At 44.6% G+C, this 20,204-nt stretch overlaps 1 protein-coding gene across 2 annotated transcripts; it reads right to left on the reverse strand.

The window, feature by feature from the left end:
* Positions 1 to 4,628: 4,628 nt before the first annotated feature.
* gmnc (geminin coiled-coil domain containing) lies at positions 4,629 to 14,313 on the reverse strand. 2 transcript variants are annotated; one of them, XM_020622725.1, is made up of 5 exons: positions 14,030 to 14,313; positions 10,677 to 10,829; positions 8,042 to 8,127; positions 7,543 to 7,659; positions 4,629 to 6,996 (listed from the first exon to the last, which is right to left on the reverse strand). In XM_020622725.1, exons 2-5 carry the CDS (start codon positions 10,798 to 10,800, stop codon positions 5,992 to 5,994), a joined length of 1,332 nt encoding a protein of 443 aa, XP_020478381.1. In that variant the 5' UTR covers positions 10,801 to 10,829; positions 14,030 to 14,313; the 3' UTR covers positions 4,629 to 5,991. The 2 variants fall into 2 exon arrangements, with proteins under 2 accessions (XP_020478381.1, XP_020478383.1); XM_020622727.1 differs by lacking the exon at positions 14,030 to 14,313 and having other exon boundaries at positions 10,677 to 10,928.
* Positions 14,314 to 20,204: the final 5,891 nt, after the last annotated feature.

Here is a 20,204-nt window from a genome sequence, read left to right on the forward strand (position 1 = left end):
ACCAGAGTGCCAGCTGCTGGCTCCGCCTACCCACTGCAGACCTCTGGTGTCAAGTCAACATGACATGACACTGGTCTTTGGTGAAGGTCCCACTGAGCCCACGCTGCCCTCAGTCCGTTTGTTCTCGGGTCTGTGTCAGAATGGGTCTAAAATCTTGGCCCAGTGAAGCTCAGACATCAGAGATGTGAGAGCTGGATGCTCAGCGACCATGATTTCAGTCCAAGAAATGGCCACACAGAAGCCGAGTTCGGTTAAAACTGTTTGAGTGTTTGTTCTCTTGGAGTGTTCATCAGAGCAGAAACCAGACAGTGATATGAACCTTTACACTTCTTCTCTGGTTCTGTCCCATTCAAAAACAAACCAATCAACACTTCTACAGCTCACTGTGCAACATGTTGTTTTGTCTGACACAAATGTAAAAGGCACAGATTGTGGTTTTCAACAATCGTAAAAATTACGACATTTAGGCCAGTTTCAGACTCAATGCTAACTATGTAAACTTAGCTGTAAATGCAAAGGTCACGCAAGAATTTATGTGCATAAACAGCAGATGCAACACACCACTCACACAACAGGGGGCAAGAGTCACTCACGGTCCTAATCAAGTCACGTGATTGCTCAGGTAGAAATGAACAATGCTGCTGAAAACGAGTGCATCATTTTGCTTCTGCTAAATCATCACTGGTAAAAGAAAAAAACAAGGTTTGTGTTTGCCGTATTAGAAAGATGCTGATAATCACTGCCAAACGTTGACCGGGATGTGTGTGCCCTTGTGGCTGTCGCTCCAACATGTTTCTAGGCTTACCAGGCACAAGTTTAAAAAACAATTAGGGGATACGTTTAACATTTTTATAAAGTCTGTGCCTATGTACATAAAGCTTAGGCTAAATCAGAATGTTTGAAAATCAACTACAGAGTGTTACCTTTCAAAAGAGGCCAGAGACATGAAGGTTACACTTGGGGTTCAACATTGGTAGTTATTTTATTCTGGGTAAGATGTTTTTGGACTTGTGCACAAACAAAAGAGTGCTGGCCAGTTATGATGCTACTGTGGTTAATGCATTTAAACCCTTTAGAATTTTTAAGTTTGTCTTTAAACATATAAATAATGTGAAAGCGTCATAAGGAGATTTCTAGGCCTTGGTGGTAATAATCAGTGAATACTCAGCGGGGATGACGTGCTGCAGCTCAAAGCACGTCTGCCCGACCGGCAGTGCTTAGGGTTGAAAAAACAAAACAAAAAGCTAAAGAAAGTTATGTAATATTTAGTGTAACCACGTGTGTGCACACACAATGTGCTACATTTCCATCATTGATGTGAGATCGACTGATCTTTTTTACCTGTGAAGACGTCTCATTCTCTTGTTCTGTTGTTCTGTTTTGTGACAGAAGCATTTGGTCCGCGGGCTGCAGGGAGGTCACAAACCCGACAGCAGCCACTTTCATTTTGTCCCGTCATCAATTTAAATCACAGAGTTTTGTTGTTTTTTGTTTGTTTGTTTTTTCACAGAGTTAACGTTAGTTAGCGATGCGACAAGGAACCCCACTGACATATATTCAAATCCTAAAACTGAAAACCCATTTCCTACTCAACAAACGACTATTCCAGTACTTGGATATTCAGGTCCAGCCCTAGAGATTTAACAATAAAGGTACTGTTATCTGTGATCCTGGGCCTGGTCTTTCTTGGTGTGGGATTGAAACCAAACGACGTGGTCTTGTCCACTGCTGCCCAGCAGCAGCAACAAGGTCTAGGACTGATTGAGATATTAATGGGTAACGGATCAGACCCATATGAGACTCCAGCTGTGGTGTTTTAAAGTTTTGGATAACCAAATGTGTTTCCTACACTGATACAGTACTTGTTAGTTGGATCCGTTGATTGCTGGCTTTTACAAATTTTTTTTTTTTTTTTTGCGACAAGGAAAATGCAGAACATCACCAAACACTTCAGGCCATGTGATTTTGATCTGCCACAGCTTATATGAAAATCTTAGTTGCTTGGAGGCTTTGGCAGGTTGCATTCTTGCTGTAAGTGATATTTGTGTCCAGTCCCACTCTGACCAACAGCAGAGTCCATCTTTGATTCTAAAACCTGAGCTCAGCGTCCTGCAGGAAACCGTGTGGTTTATCCTGGTGGCATTAAGTAAAGTGAACCTGAGCCGTGTGGTGCAGGACAGGTGTGCGACTCTGGACGGAAGGTGGAACCTGTAGCATGCATTTTGAAGCCTGATTTAAAATGCTGAGAAACGCACAGCGGAGAATGAAGCCAGCTGACTCTGAAACCTGAGCTCAGCTTCCTGCAGGAAACTGTTTCTCACCTGTGTGAGACATGTCGATTCATTAGCTGATATGTTTTGAGGTGAGCCAAGCTGGCGGGCTCTACAAGAACATGGCGGCGAGGCCGTTCCCCCGATCAGCCTGGATGGATTGAATTTCAGCCGGCCGGCCTCTTTAATGACCCCTTTCCCTGGCTGACACTCAGCCCACCGATAACAACAGAGCCTGTGATCCAGAGCGACCCTCCTTTCACATTCCTGCCAGACTCCGGGGCCGCCCTGCCCTGAAAGAGCCTCCAATCTGTCGGACATCTGCAGCCGATCTTACCTTGTCATTAGAAACAGACCGCTGGATCGGCCTGCCACCGACACGGCTCGCTTCTCACTTTCTCCCAGTCCCACCTTGCTCTCAGGGGACCCAGGGCAGGGCCGGGACCCAGTGTTGGGGATCTCCAGGGAGAAGAAACCCCACCATCGTTACCTGTGGGAGGGCGGATCAGGGTAGAGGAGGAGGTGGGGGGGTGTCTCCTGGGATAACCGGCCTCCTATTGTTCCTGAGAAGAGAGAGGGAGCTCAGGAGAGTGGGATGGTCAGACTGGTTTGACTGGCAACAGAGCTAAAGACAGAGGCGGCTGTCAAACTGCACCTTAGAGAAAAACCTTTAAGTTCTCCACAGTGGGCCCAGAATGTGAGACCTGACAGAGAATCCAGAAGCTGTTCCTGCAGGAGCTACAACTGAACAGAAACCAGTATGGTTTCAGAAAAACATCACCTGAGTCAAGATAACTTAAAGAACCTTAAACAAAGTGTTTCTCATTACAAACCGCTGCCTGGTGATGCACAGGTGCAGAGCAGGACACTTTGCAGTGCGCATTCCTGTGGACATTTGCTCTTGGCCTGATTTTCCTGGTTTGGTCTTGGATCTTTCATTCCAGTGAAGACATGTATCATGATGTTTTAGACCAGTGGTTCTGAGGTTTGCATGATCAGTTTGAGGTGTCATAAAACCAGCAGACAAATCATATTCCTGTCACACAGTTGTGCTTTTCAGACTTTGTTCTAAATGAATAAAATTGTACACAAGGAGGAGTGAGTGGATGAGTGGTGGCCCCCGACCAGTGTTGATAGTGTAACTGGCTTTTTTATGAAGGAATGGAGAACATGAAGCCGAATGACAAAGAAGCTTAGCTGAAGTGACAACAGCCACATTTTCAAGTATCTTTTAGCCATGCTAACAGCAAAGCGTGAGGAGCTAGCAGACTGTAAACACAGCAGAGCTCTCGCTCATGCACAGCTGACTGTTTAGTTCACATGCTGTACAATGTTACACTCATTAGGAGATGCTGGGGCAACATGTTTAACAAATATACGGGTCTGGTGTTTCGTAACAAAGAAACGTGTCACCCAGTGCAGCAGGGTGTTTCACTGTTGTTTTTAATGGAACAATAGCGAAGGACTGTGGCACAGATGGATAAGATAATCCAGGACTGGTAGGTATTAACTGTGGTTAGAAGCAATTCATGGCAGGTTGTAATCTCTGTTGAAAATACTACTGATATAGAAATGACCAGGCTTATCCTTTAAGTCGAGCTCAAATACTGCAACAAATGAACAGAGATGTTCAGCATGTCTGTGAATCAGTTTTTTGTTCTGTTAGTCCACAGTCTGCAGTCAGCCACGGTTTCATTATAAAAACATAACAAGGGTGTAAAAGTTCACTGTGCGGTCGACATGAGGCATGTTCAACAGCTGCTCTGTTGGTCTACACTCTGTGTATTCAATAATCATGGATGTTGTCCACCCTGCTCTCTGGCATTGTCGTGTTGCTTTAGGAGCAGCAGGAGTTGAGCAGGTATCTGTGACAGGACAGAGTTCTTCATTTGGATGTAACGAGGTGAGCTGAAGACTTGGGGCAGAAACGTACATCATGCCCAGTTTTGGTGAAATTTGCTCTGAAGACCAACAAGCACAGCTGACTTTTAGCGCCATGACAGAGAAAATGAGTGACTTTATTACTATTTGTGTGAAAAACATTTCATAACTTGTAAAATTCATCAACAGGCACATATAATATTCTCCATGATAAATCTGAGAACATTTTCACAGTTTGTTAATCACAAGTGCATTCACCCTTTTCTCATGGTTTATAGATTTAAAGATGCATGTTGTGAAATACAAGACTGCATGTGAAAACATTTTTCTTTAGCTCGTGAGGATCTGTAGGAGACAACGAAACTTTAAAAACAATTTAAACAATTTAATCCATGTTAAAGTCATTCGTGTATATCAGGACATTAAGATAAACGATGATTCTATATGTGAACTATAAAATATGTCTCAAAGTGCATTTTGAAATTTGCCAATTTGGAATTTCTCAAATTAATTGAGTTGAGAAAATTCTCATACTTTATAAACAAAAGAAATGATTTAAAACGTGTTGGATTATCTATAAGATTTTCACAAAGCTGAAAACGCATCAGTTTCTCCTGGTTCATGAAGTGTCGACCTGTCTGAGGTTCTTCCTCTCACAGGACAGTGACGACACTGAAACTCTTGTTTTCATGTGAAATGTCCACTAACCACATATGGCAGCGTGAATTCGTGGTGACCAGTTCAAGTGTTTCATACATGTCTGGTACAAATAGAAGCTGCACTGAAGAGACCATGTGCTCTGTGAGAAATTCAACAGGGTGTTTACCTCGTAGCTCAACAAGCTAGTCAGAGTGGACGGCTAAATGCTAAAAAGGCTACAGATTCATTTCTAAGATTTAGGTGGTGGTGTGTAAACGGGGTTAGCGACAACGGCAGTGACATTTTGTAAAGATGGTGACAGCTTTAATATTCAGCCGCTGTATTTGTATCTAATGTAATTTTTGTCACTTAAGGCGACACCTAATCTGTATTAGCTAGTTTGTTTTTGTTGCGAGGCAGCTATCATTCTGTGGCAGCATCTTGTATCCTAATCCCTTTTTTCATTGTCTTTGATATAACAAGGGACACAAATCTGCACAGGTGTCATCATCATTATTTTAGGTGGCAGTTTAGGCAGTTCTGTTATTTTAATCTTACACTCATTGTGTGTTTTTCTTTAAATTAACTGCATACAAACCTCAAATGTTTATGTCAGACCTGAACCGTATTCCATATAGTTCGGAATGAGGTTTAGAACATTTCGGCAGAGTTGGTTAGTTTCGTGGTACCAAAGGTTTAACAAGTAATCTTTTCCATGTATCCAGTACTTGAATTGCTAAATTCTCCAGTACGCTGAGTTACGTTAAACAAAGTGCAAACCTTTAGCTTCCATGATATAAAAATAAGATCCATATTGACGTCAGTATCATTCAGTAATTTGTACACCAAAGACTGTGAAGGCACACCGTAGAAGCAGAAAGCATGAACTGGCTTAAGGTTTCAACAAAAAGAAGGCAGGCAGTCTTTTCATCTACCCAGAGTTCATGTCCTGTAAATCAAAGGTGAAGATTGTTTTAAGGCAGTTTTACACTGGCAATTCAATTAACTGCTGCTTGCATGTTTTATGGCCTCTTATCTTGCTATTTCTGTAATCTTGTTTAAGAAGTACCACACTGCAGGTCTACAGCCAAGTCTAACAAACCAGAGACCAGTTCATCACTAGTGCACTGCCCTAAAGGTTTGGCCCTGGAGGCTTGTTCAGGCGCTTTTAATGCCCTTTGAAGGGAAGGTGCCAGGCTGCTTAGGGCCCCTGTCTGGGCACCCAGGTGAAGTTCCACCTTCCCTCAGTGTCCTTTCTGATGAAGGCTTGTCCCTGGGGGAAGCTGTGGGTCTTGACGCGGCTGGACGGGCTGAGGGACATACTGAATGCCAAGTCTGTCTGGCTGTGAGGCGTCTGAGGTGTGGCAGGAGGCTGAGCTCCATTTGACGGGCTCTTTAGTTTCAAGGCTCTGACAGGAGTCCAGGGTTGATTTGTGACTGGACTCGCACATGAAATGGGAGAGAAACTGACTTTTTCTTTTGGTGGACTGAACTGGTTTGTGTCCTGTGATGGTGTCCGGCCACCCTGCACTGAAGACCAGTACACTGACTGTTCTCCTGGGTTCCCCTGCAGAGTTTGGGCTTGACTCGAGGCAGTGATAGAACAGATCTCTGCACTGTCTGGTGACTGCGCTAGGGGCACTTCTTTTGTCACTGGTGCAGATTGAAAAGTGTTGTAGGTCCTGATTCCAGTGTCAGGACCTTCATATTGTCCTGGAGAGGTTGTGCAGTCCTGAGGTGACTGGGCAGGATTACCACAGTTTGCCTCGTGGCATTGGACAGAATTGTACCTATACTCAGCCTGATGTGTCGCACTTTGGCAGTAGCTGTGGACAGAGGAAGGTATAGAGGTGGCAACTGAAGGCCTGAAAGAGGAGCTGAGAGTATATTCGCAAGAAATGGAGCCTGCGGTGTCATAAACTACACTTCTAAGGTTGTATCCAGATGAGGATGAGGATTCGTTGGACGTATCGATGGTGTCTCGGTCCTTCAGTCCCAGTGTTCTTAGAACCCAGAGATCCAGGTTTGGTTCAGAGAAGGCGGATGTCTCACAGGAATCAGAACTGAACTCGGCAGTGAGGTTCCTGCAGACTCTCTTGCTGACGTGCTGGGAGGCCACGGGCTGCTGGCCACAGCTCTGTAAATGATCATCATGGATGTACGCCAGGTTTCTCTTCAGTTTCCTCCTCCCATCAGCGGTTAGCTTCTAGGAGAGAGGAACAAGAACCAAGTGAGTGACTCATTCTTATGGTTTTATTAACAGATTTTATTAGGTCTCAGAGACCAGTGGTGAACTGGAAAGAAGCTTTGGTATTGTTGAGTAAAGTTCACAGTTTATCAGTGAGTGATCACTTGGTCTTTCAGGTGCAGACGTTTGAAACCTCTTTGAGGGTGACAATTAACCACAGTTGCATAAAATTGAATGTGACAAATCTGGCTGAACTAATGACATTTGTTCTTGTTCATGTTGAATAAATCAATCAACTTTCACAGGTGTTGGTTTAAAAATATAGATGTTGTGTTTTAGTTATTTTGCATTTGAAAATAAAACCTTGGCAAACGATAATAAAACATGGAATGTGTTTACAGTTTAATCTGCAATGTGAACTTTACAAGGTTTTAGATTTATGGAAACAACAGTGTTGCACACTTGTGGAATATAGAAAAAAGTCCAGGCATCCCAACCTCTACTGTTTGATTGTGTCTGTGGTGAAAAGTGCGATACAGTTAATGGTGACTGTGGTGAACAGACCTTGGCTTTTTCCTCCAGGTTCCTGACAAAGAACGAGTTGAGGAACTGTCTGAGTTTGCTGTTCTCCTCCTGAAGCCTGGCCAGCTCCTCCTCTCTCTGCAGCAGAGTGTCCTGCAGCTGGGAACCGTTTCAAAACAACGTCAAACACACGTCAGGACTCGACAGCATTACAGGGTGCTGATCGCTGAAAATCAGACATTTTGGGAAGTCCTCTCATTCAGTACTGCAAAAACCAAAAGGTTAAGAGGACAGAAATCCCGAGACAAACTGTACTGTTCTACCTGGGCAGCTGTGGCCCTGGGGTGGAGCAGGTCAGCATCTAATCTCTCTAATCTCTCTCAGTATCTAATCAGTATCTAATAGGTGCAGTCCATTTCCATATAGTTTAGTGCTGAGTTGCTCCTGTTTTGGACCCACTCTCTGCAGTGACTGTAGTTATTGTTGCTGTAAACAGACACACCCTGATGCCACACAGTGTGTAATGCTGTTGTGTTTGTACCTGTTTGTTTCTGTGGAGGTGAGGGGAGAGCTGCTCTGTCCACATCAGACCAGCAGGAGGAGAGCCGTTGACAACACACTGCGACTCTGACACACACAGACAAACAGTTTGCCATTATATTATCTGTTTTATAAAACTCTAAACTAACAATATGAGGTGACTGAGACACCTGTCATTGAAAACAACAATGGCAGAACTCGCTCCTAACTAGACCAGCAGAAATAGTCCGTTCTAATGAAATCAGGATTATTACTTTAAGCAGAATTTACTGGAGGTGGAGAAGATCTGAACTATTTTTAAATGGTTGCATAGCTAAGATTGAAAACTGTGTTTTACTGTTGCTTTTGTGTTGAGGCTGTCTTGTCTGTTACGTGTCTGAACTGAGTAGAAATGTAAATCCAAATACAATGGAAATGCTCATGTAAAGTACAAGTGCCCCAGTTTGTTTATTTTTTTTTATTTTACTCCCACTAGGTGCAGCACTGGAGTGTATGGAAATCAGCTTCTTCTTCATTGACTGTGTGCTTTTAACAGTCAAAACACTTGTAGCCAGTAGCATCACCCCGTGGCCATCAGAAGAACTGCATCTTGGGATCGTAGCAGTCTGAGGTTTCCCAGTGAGGACAAACCAGCTGAAGTTACATTTCACAGCCACTTGATGAACTGAACACTCAGAACCATGGTGAGAATTAAAAGGTGAATGTTAATAGAAACCATTCCAGATGTTTTCAGCAGCAGCAGTGTGGTGGAGACAGGTCGCTCGTGTGGAACCTTCCAGAGGTGTTTTACTCAGTTCAGAGAGAAAACCAGAAACCTCTTCTGTGTGATAAATGAATCCCATCTGCTGAATGTGGCATTCAGAGAACAGCTGAAATATTGTAAATGAAGAGAAGACCTGAGTCAGCACAGTAACCCTGTGGCTGGGTGATAACCCTCCTGTCCAGGCTGGAACTGCAGTGTTTCTAAAGCCCTTAAAGAGCTGGTGTTACGGCACTTTGTGACCCATCTTTCTATAGAGCGGGTTGTTTCCTAAGCGGGGGGTTAGTGGTTCGATTCCCGGCTTGTCCAGTCAACATGTCAAAGTGTCCTTGAGCAAGACACTGAACCCCCAGTTGCTCCAGGTGATGTCACCGGTGTGTGAGCGTTTGGAAGTGTGAATGGGTGAATGGCCGAATAATGTGAAAGCGCTTTGAATGTGCTGTAAAGTATAGAAAGGCGCTGTACAAGTATAAGACCATTTACCAGACCATTTTCAACATGCTGAAAAATGACCTGTACACAGGAAACAAAACAGGCACAAGCGCATGGCCCAACACAGCAGGGCCGAACCCCGGTGGACCAGAGTCAGCAGTCCACCTCCACCTAAAGGACATTCTTCTGAGGACAGTGAAGTCCAGATCCTCTCCAGACTTTTGTCGATACCAGGCCCCAATGACTCGGTTAGAGGACATCGTTGGCTGTCGAAGGACTGAAACACCACCCAGTAAATACCTCTTGCTCACCACCAGTCAGGCAGACCTGATGAAGCATCTTGGATGAGAAACGTCTTCTACCTAAAACTACGTCCAGATGCTTTCTTCTAAGTTTTTTTCACCGGATGACTGAGAATTTGCACGGACATTTTCAACATGTCTCTTATTCATGCCAAGTTGTTCAGATTTCTCTCCCCTCTGTTCTCCAGCAGCTGTTTCACAAGATATTAACAAACTGCTATTACTCCTGAGCACCTATTCTGATTGGCTGGAGGTGATGACAATCAGAATAGGACCCAATGAATATTGTAAATGTACTACAGTCGCTCTTTACATTGTGTAACGGCTGCAACTGGACATGACAGTATGAGATGAACCAGACTGATGCTGAATGGGAAGGACAGGAGCTGTTACAGTAGCTCAGCTTTAGCACAGTTATTTAGCCCCCTACACGCTCAGCACGGCGCTGCGCTGGGGCTTCGCTTATCCTGGCATATCCAGTTTTACTGCTGCTGTGACGTCAAGCACAGTTTCAACACTGATTGCTTTCCATGTCGAAGAAGCAAAATTTTGAATGACTTAAAAACAGCTCGGTACTTTCTGAGGTACTTTTACATGACATTTTATGCATCTGCGCTGGCGACAGCCAAATCAAATCAAGCTTATTTATACAGCCCTTTAAAAACAACATCCTGCTGACCAAAGTACTTTACATAGGCAGAATGAAATCACGATAAATAACTAAAATAAAATAAATAGGTTCAGTGCAAAAATAAAACACAATAACTCAGACACACAGATGACACAAACTCATTTTGGTTTTGGGTCGTCCACCTGTACACACATGCGTACACCCATGAATGCCTTGAGGGAATTTCTGCACATTAATTATCCTTAATACTTCTTATTAAAGTCCTTCAGCGTCTTCACTACATACAAGTCTGGACAGATGTGTGTGAACTGTAATTCAACTGGCAGGAGGAGGCAGTAGCTACTTCTATTCTGCTTCGTATCGGAGGAAATATTTGTCCTTTTACTGCACTACATTAAGAGTGTACTAAAAACGTATGCAATCACCTTATAACTTACTAACAACAAACTATTCTTTTCCTTCAAGGCTTTGATGAAATGTTTCATAGTTGTTGTTGGTTATTTAGACTCACCCCACACAGACAGCGGCTCGTGCTGCCTGTCTCCGAGGTCGCAGGGGTCACCGGCCCAAAGAGAGGCCAGGGCTGCCATGGAAACGTCAACAGAGTCGGGGCAAAGGGCCAGGTCCTGGAGCATGAGGTGACGCGGAGGAGGAGAGGGATTCCCTACAGAGAGAGTGTGTGTATGAATGAAGGGGTGGGACGAGCGCCAGCTGACTGTGTTGATATGGTGATGATCAACACTCACTCATCTTAAAGTCCTCTCTCTGATTAACGTGAACGTTAGTGAAATAACAAACAGTTACAAAACCACACGGCCAAAAGTCTGTAGACACCTGTGTCCCCTCCCTGACAGTCTCCACTCTCCTGGTTTCAGTCTGTGCACCAGATGTTGCAGCAGGGACTTGCTGAGAGCACACTGTAAATCATTTCTAGTTTGTTCAACTTAAAAAGATCCCCTGCTGCCTTAAATATGTGAGGTGGCTGCACTCAGGTTGAATACTCAAAGTGGATTTATGACTTAAAATCAGAGTTAACAAACCCGCTGATCAGTCACACTGGCAAATGATTGTTTTCCACTACATTTGATCAAGTCTTTAGGATGAAGGACTTCAGCTGCTGCAGTTGGTGTGAAGATGACACTGATATCATACATGGTGTCAGTTCACCACCGTGTTGTCTTCATTTTTATGAAAAGAAACAACTTGACTTAATGCGTTAAAAGTTTGTCTCTCATATTTTCATCAAACTTCTGAATAGAGCAGTGTTGGAGAGTGACAGAATGCATGCTGGGAAGTCTGTCAACCCGCTGATGTTTTCTATAAACCTCATTTGATTTGATGTGTGAGTCTTCACAGTTTAGACATTCAACTCGTGTTGGGTCAGAAGACATTGATACAGAAACATTCATGCTTTTAAGCTTTGATGATGTTTGAAAGTAAAAACTAGAAATTTTAAGTTAAACTGTGAACAGTGATGTGTAAATCACCTGTGTTACTTTGAAACCAATCCAGCAGAACATTACTTTGTTCAAAATAAACACTTCAATCCTGATGCTGCAGCACGTTCCAAACAAAGTTGGGACAGTGAAGCGTTTACCACGGTGTGATGCTGCCGTTCCTCTTCACAGCACTTAAAAGACTTTAGGGACTGAGGACACCAAGTGGTTCAGTGTATCAGGTGTCATTTTGTCCCATTCCCCCTGCCAACAAGTCTTACAACAGTCCTGGGTTTTCTTTAACTCAATCTATGTTTCAAAATGTACCACACATTCTCTGCTGGGGACGAGTCGGGACTGCAGGCAGTCCAGTCCAGCACTCGGCCCCTTTTCCTCCACAGCCAGGCCTTGGTAATGTGGCAGTGTGAGGTTTACATGTCTTGTTGACATCTGCATGGGCGTCCCTGGAAAAGATGTCGTCTTTAAGGCAGCATGTGTTGCTCCAACATCTCTCTGTGTTTCTCATCATTAATGGAGCCATCACAAAAGTGTGTGTGACCTTTGCCCTGGGCACTGACACGACCACAGACCATGACAGACCCTGGCTGTGGGACGTTTTGCTGCCAACAGTCTGGATGGTCCTTTTCCTCTTTAATCCGGAGCACACGTGGTCCATTCCTTCCAAAAATACCTGAAACGCTGATTGGTCTGACCAGAGTGCACGTTTCCACTGTGTGATGGTCCATCCCAGATGCCTCTGAGCCCAGAGCAGTGGACTTCTGGACACTGTTGACACAGAGCTTCCTTTTGTCACAGCACAGGTTTAAGCAGTATTTATGGATGTAACTACGTATTGTAGTGGCTGACACAGGTGAGGCACAGTCATCCTGAGCCCCTGTGGTTATATCACTGATAGAAGAGAGACGATTCTTGACGTGGTGTCGTCTGAGGGATCTGAGAGCTCGGTCATCCAGCTCAGGCTCAGACTCCTTGAATCTTTTAATGATGTTCTGCACCGTAGAAGGTGACAGATCCAAATCCCTCCTATTTTTCTTTGAGGAACATTGTTTTTAAACATTTCAATGATTCTCTCACACATATGTTGTCAAACTGGTGGTCCTCGGCCCATCTTTGCTCCTAAAGGGCTCGGCCTTTCCTGGATGGCACTGTTGTACCGAGTCGTGATGCGGTCACCTGCTGACATCACCTGTTTCACATGGAATCCTCATTTCTTTGTTTTACCTCATTACTGGCCCTGAAATGCATCTGGCCTGACTTGGTTGGACTGTGCTGCAGCATCAGGACTGAAGAGTTTACTTTGAACAGAGAATAAAACTGATGAGGTATCACATCAGAGAATGTGCTGCTGGACTGTTTTCAATGTAACACAGGACACAGATGACTTACACATCACTACTTTGAATTTTAACTTTGAGTTTACATACATAGTTTACCCAACTTTGGCTGATTTGGGGATGTAGAAGAGACGATCTGATTGCACCACACCCCTGCATCATGGCTCACAGAGGATGGTGGTGAGCTCTGGCTCACAGTCGGCTTTCCAGTTTATCCCACATGTGCTGGATTTGCAGTCAGAACAAGTTCTGCCACAACCAGAAGTTATTTTTATGGAGAGAGCTTTGTGCATGGGGGCATTGTCATGTTTTAGGGACAAACACAAACTATTAACACTACTGTCTAAAATATCGTTCTATTCAGACCCGGCCGGTGTGTCCACATATTTGTGACCACATAGTCCAACTACACCACAGACTGTCAGTCCCTAAAGAATGCTGTAATATCACTAAATCAAATGCATTAACATGAATAATGTTACAGCTAACATGTTTCTGGCGTTAAGCACTATGTATAATATATCTGACATATTAAACTATAGATAAAATAGTAGATATGTAAGGATGCGCGTTTGGAACAAGACCTGACTATTGGATTGAAATAGTTGCAGCCTTCAGAAATAAGTTGCATAAATCATAACTCTTCCGCTGTGCGCGTTCACGTGCCGTTTGAAGATCGTACTACCACAGTAGCCACCAGTCACCTCAACATCCACCTCGTTCGCCGCTGTACGGTTCCGTTTCATGCGCGAACCAATAACGTGTGACGCGGCGTTAGTGTGGTGCTGTGAACTCGGTAGGAAATCTGTTGTGATGTTCACCTATGACGGAAGGCTGAGTTCTAAAACCAATCAATAAGCGTAAAGCAAAACTAGTGTTTCAATGCGACAGTTAAGAACTCAGTTCCGCCCCTGCGTCCTCTCATGGGTCACTTGCCTGCACATAACCACAGTCCATCCTAAAAACCCTCCAGACAATTAACTGACCCTGTCTGCACCTTCTCCTCACCACACCTCCATGTGGACTGATCAGCCTTTATAGTTTAAAGCTCAGACAAGAACATGTGAACTCACTGAAGATGAGAGGTCCGAAATCTTCCTGAGATCTCCGTTTTCAGGCTGCACGTGTTGCGCCAGGCTGTGCGTAAAAGGGTTCTGCAGACTCTCCGAGCATCGGAATTAGCACGAATGAAAGGTTGAAATTTGTTTCCCTGCGCGTAAACCCTGGATGAACCTGGGCCAGAAAGTCTTCCTGATGTACAGAGGAAGACTCGTGTGTGAGACCCACCGCGGACTGAGGCTGAGTAAAAGCCTCCAGCCACTAAAGCCACAGCCGTGACAGACAGGTGTGTGCGTGTGCGTGCGTGTGTCCAATCGGCTGGTTGGTCGGAGCTGGTGACGCTGTCGGTGCTCTCTGTGGTTTGAGCTGCGAGGTGAGTCCGGGAAGAAAAGCCCGAACTGAACGGACCTAGAAGGAACCAGAGAACAGTAAACTGTAGTATTCAATAGTTCTGTAAAGAAGAGACTAGTACAAAGTACCATATACGGCAGTATAGTACTGTATCTGAATAGTGCTGTATATTTATGTAGTGCTGACTAGTACCAAAAAGCACAGTGTGGACTTACACTGGCCTTTACTATACCAGTATAGTACAAAGCAGTACCATATAGTAACATATGTGAACAGTATTAGTGCAGTACTGATACTGTAGTGTCAGTATATTACTTACAGTACTAGTACAATGCAGTGCAAAACAGCACACTCACCAGTACAGCATAATACTGTAAGGGGACAGTATACTGTTATACACCAAAGTATTGAATAGTTCTAGTGTATTACAGTATACTGTAGTATTTAACAGTACTGTACAGTACAGTGTCCTTTTCTACAGTGAAGTTATTGTGTTCCAACCAGTTTGGGATGAAGCCTGTGGATTCATGGTTCACTCACAGTAAAATATCTGCAACACTTTGGTGCATCTAGTGTGAAAAATAAAGTACTTTAAGTATTTGTGCACGACGTTCTGTCCTGAAATGTCACAATACTACATTATACTGCAGCTAATATCAAGTTTACAGGGTGAAACACAGCAGCGCCACCAGGTACTAACAGTGTTTATGTGAGTATTTCAGAGCAAAGCGACTAATTTGTGGGTTTGTGTAAAAAATCAAATAGTTTGACGCATCAGGTCAGAGCTGACCTCCACAGTGCACAGTACGAGGTAGTTGATACTATACTGCTGCGTCCACGCTCCTGATGCTCCTCTGCTGAGTTAACCTGTAATCTGACAGCAGGTCAGTTAAACTGCAGCAACAATTAGGACTCTAATTCACAAACTGACATACCAACAAGGTGACACATTAACACAGAGGAGAGGACTCAAAGAGAGCGGGAAAGGAGAGGAGAGGAGGAAACAGGAGAGGAAAAGAAAGAGGGAAGTTGGTGAGAAGACGAGTAAATCCCAACACTTTTATTTGGTTGTTCCTCGATCCTCGCTCCACACTCGACCTGGAAGTTGTTCCGATCCGCCATTGTGAAGGACGTTCCAAGGCTCTTGTTCCTGCTCTGAGGAGTGAGGAGACTGCTGGAGGAGACATGAGCAAGGATGCAAGAGGGAATTCTTTGCAGAAGTCTTTGATTGACTGACACACCCTCTATCAGAAATCCGTTGGTGATTGGACACTTCAGATGAAGGAAAGGATGTCTCATGTCTCTGACCAGACTTTTCCTCAATTCCTCTCTCCTCGCACATCTTACATGGGGGGGGGCTAAGACACATGGAAAAGACACGAGTGAGGGAAATGTGGATGTAATAAGGGATATGGAGACATGAGGAGAAAGCAGGAGACAAGAAAATGAAGAAGGAAATGACTAGAGGAGATGAGGAAAGAGAAGGTAAAAGCATAGAGAAGGAAAGAAGGATATGAGACAAGGAAATAGAGAGGAGATGAGAACAGAAAATAAGGAGAGGACAACAGGAAAAAGAAGAGGAGAGGTGACAATGGGAGACAAGATAAAAGGAAAGGAGAGGAGATAACATATGTCCTAGTTGGAATGGAGGGAAGAACATTTTTAGTTTTAGATGACAACCTGGACAGCCGGCCATTTATTTCTCTTTAAAACCAGAGGTCAGAGGTCAGTGGTGGTGGCGCCGTCACTGACCGTTTGGGTTTTGTGGTGTGTACAGAGTAGAGCAGGGATCAGGCCACATTTTTCAGTCCAAATCTGACCCGAGCCTGAGAATGTGGCGTCCAAACCTGACCCGGACCCAACAAGCTTATAGTATGTGATGTCCGAGCCCAACGCTGTTGAGTCTGTACTGTGTTTTTCCCCTTAGCGCTAAACAAAGCGGACATTTCAGTGCTCCAGCCATCCAGCCTAAAGTTTGACCTATGAGACTGAACCCGACACGGATCCAAACATAATTTCTAAATTTCTGTCCGATCCCGGCCTGAAGCCTCTGGTAACTGACAGGTCCTGTCAGGCTCGGTTCGGGTATCCACACTGTGACACAGAGTGAGCGTCCACCGCTGACCTTCAGCCTAACGAGCCGTCCCTCCTGTCGTCTGAATCACAGCAGACGTTTCTTCACCTCCAGCTGAGGCAGAAATCTGTTGCCTCCAACTACATCTGCCCCCACCCAGCCGCACCCCTGCTGGGTAACTGGTTAACCATTAAATTTGACTTTTCCCATTAGCTTTTGTGTCTGGTTAAGTGGTAATGGAGGGGGTTAATCACCTCCGCCGACAGAGGCTACGACACCTCAGATAGCTGTAGTGTGAATGCAGCGGCCATATGTGCAGGCTGCAGGACAGAGAGTGTGACTGGGAGTTTGCTGGTTTGAGTCCCCTGATCGGCTGGGATGACAACAAGCTCCTGCTGTTGTTCCACTGCTATTTGATGTTTGCGGTCCTCTTGTTCCTGAGCTGTAGGAAAAAGACAGCAGCGTTGCAGCGGCACAGTATCGAGCGACGAGGTCCACACTTTAGTTTCTATGTATTGCTGACGCTGTGTGTAGAGGGTGTTTACTGAGGCGTGTCTGTTTGATGAGGAGACAGACAGCTAAGCTCATTCAGCTGTTAGTTCACGTAACAATGGTGATGGGGATGTCGAACACCACCTAAAACTGAGCAGACACTGTATGACTTTTATTGATCATATGTGATGTGTTAGCTCACACTATACCTTTAGACTGAGCCGACCTCACGGCCACAGTCTCAGACTTCACTGCTCATACTGTGTTCACTCAGTTAGGCACAACACATTCACAGAGATGGGCTGGAGAGACAGCCAACCTGAAAGCATAATGCCTCCAGCCATGGCCATCGCCGCCACAGAGGCATAAGCGTACTCAATCACCTGCTTCAAATGTTATTACTCCATTAAATGGCTGTTATCAGTTGTTATCAGGGCCATATGTGGTCAAGTAAGACCCTGCTCCACCTCCTAGTTGGTTCAGTAGAACGTGATCATGCACCTGACCTTCATCAGCGTAGTTATAATAATACAATAAACTGCACCTACTGAGGCATAATTACATGTATGATCGCAGCTGATAACAGCCACCCAATGGGGTGATAACACTGGAAACGGCTGTCTCAGCGGACCCTGCAGATTATCCAGGTTTTGCTTTTTGTAAAACTTCTTGGCTGGTGACCAATAGGTTTTTGACGTCACATCTCACCGGTGACTTCCACATGCTCAAGGAGTGTGGGGGGGGTGTTTGGCAGACAGGGGGTGTGTGTGGGAGTGTCAGTCTGCAGCTCCTCTTTGATGTGCTTCTGTTGTTGCTCTCTCACATGCTGAGCTCTCATTTGTATCCAGTAGATCAGGACGGCTGCTGCTAATTAAAGGGAGCCTCCGGGTTGCCGTAGTTCACCAAAACCCACCCGTCAGGCAGCAGGTCGACGGATTACTGACCCTCTGTAGCCTCAAGTTCAGCAGCCAGATGGTTTTATTGAGTGAAATGTGTATCTGCTGAGGCACCTTTGAGCCAGGCGCTGGGCCAGACGGCGGTCATACTGGGCTGCTCCCAGTACAGAACGACTCCGGAACCTGCAGCAGCACTGTGTAGTAAAAGGTTAAATGATGGAAACTTTCTGATGGAATAAGTCAAATATTGTCAGTGAGAAAAGCTATGAAAAGGTTTTCCCTGTGTCCTCTACACTTTCATTTGATGGCCACAGTTGTTTTGAAGAAGTAATAGAATACATATAATCAGTTTATATTGTGTATAGTTATCGATGGAACTACCCTTCACAACTGTTGATGTCTTGTTTTCATTACAGAATCATCAAGAAGTCTATAACATGTCAGAGTAAACCCAGAGTACCCGTGGAGCTTCTCCAGCAGAGAGAGCCAGGTGTCAGAGCAGCGTTAATGTGTTAGACGTGACTTCTCAACAAACCGGCTCTGATCCTGGCAGCAGTTAGCAGCTAATTACCCCTCAGTAATGGGGCAGCAGAGCGCTACAGGTGGGCTACCTGGTGGTCTAAGTCAGGTTCAGTGAGACAGATGCTAAACCCCCACTCCCTGCTGTGGCCCTAATAACGGGGGGACGGACAGCAGGATTTGTTGGACAACAGAGCGGCGGCTCCCCGCCTGCCAGCAGCCTGTTCCCTACTGGACGTCCACACACCGACCACCACTCCCACCTCAGCTACACACTCTGACTGCACTGGTCTTTCACAGCCTGTCGCTGCAGTCCAACATGTTCACTTACAGAAACCTTAAACAGGAGCTAAAATCCACCATAGAAAGCCTTGACATAACGCTCGGAAACCCGCTGACGCTCACACAGTAGCCATTCACCACCATAATACCTGTAAACCAGTATTAGGTTACTATAAGCCTCATTACAGTACCCATATGCAACCACAGACCTTCACACAGTGACCATAAACCACGTGTGGGGAACCTGGAAGGAGTCAGTGTTACCTTAAAACTACCCTCCATGGTGCACAGTCCAGTATCCTTTAGCAGTAGCAATGAATCACCAAATAAGAAGTTCAAGGCCTCTCCAGCTTACTGCACATTGTCTACATTATAATCTTGTAACAAGTCAAGTCAGATTTATTAGTTATTACTAGAGTAATGGGCCCCATGGTGTCCAGGACACCATCACATCACAACCCTGTAGTGGTTGTGATGAGCTGGTGTCTGAGTTTCATGTGTGAAATGATTTGTGTACAGTGTGTTTGTCAGAGTGTTTTCTGGAAAGTGGATCGAAGAGAAACAGCCACTCCATAGCAGTTGGTAAATCTTTTAGATGTAAATTTAAGACTTGCTTGACTTTATTCAGAGTTTTGTCAAAGTTGTATGAGCATCGAACAATCTTGATGTTGACCATTTATATTTAGCAGGAACAATAAGCCACTAGTGCTCATGTTTCCTGGCTGTTAGGTCACAGGACAATTAGGAGAGGTCAGTGTGTGGGTGCACTTGTGCTACCACTGAAGCATTATAAATGTGTTTGGACAAAGCGTTCTCTCTCGGGAGGTGTGAAAAGGGAGAAATGTGATATTTTGTCCTTTTGTGTGTGGGTGTTAGCCTCAGAAGTGTATATTGTAATTAAGTCTCAGAGATATGAATTGTCCTGTATAGCTGTAATGTGAGGATCTTAGCGCCACTCTCGGTCTGAACTCCATTCATTGACTAAATTCAATTCATAAAAAAGAAGAATCTTAAATACATGTTTTGCAGTTAAATACTGAGGTTACAGCAGAAAGCAAAGTAATATAACCTGTTTCTTACTATGACTGTGTTTTCCCCCGATTGTTTTCATGTAGTTTTGCAGTGGTGGAAAGTAACTAAATACTTAAGTACAGTTCTGAGGTATCTGTACCTGAGTACTTCCATGTCCTGCTCCTTCATCCTGTGACTCCATGTCAGAGACAAACCGTGTACTTTTTACTACACTACATGTACCTGATAACTTCAGGTCCAGAACCAGATGAATCAAACCAAACCCAGTAGAACCATCAGACTCTATTGATCCCAGTAGGAAATCCACCAGCTACCCAGCAGGATGGAAAGTACTTCCCAGTATAAGTATATAAGGTAGTTACCATCAGCTCCACCTTTACCAGCTGCAGCATTAAAGTGATGGACACAGTAATTAGTCACTATGATCCAGTATCAGAGACGTTACTGGGACACGGGCCGTTCTGCAGGACCAGTACTGGTACTGTTGGTACTTCAAGTATGTTTGGTACTTTTACTTTGGTCTGTCCTGGACCACCAACACCC

This window comes from Monopterus albus, unplaced genomic scaffold, assembly GCF_001952655.1.
Source record: "Monopterus albus unplaced genomic scaffold, M_albus_1.0 scaffold287.1, whole genome shotgun sequence".
In the NCBI taxonomy this organism is placed as follows: Eukaryota; Metazoa; Chordata; class Actinopteri; order Synbranchiformes; family Synbranchidae; genus Monopterus; species Monopterus albus.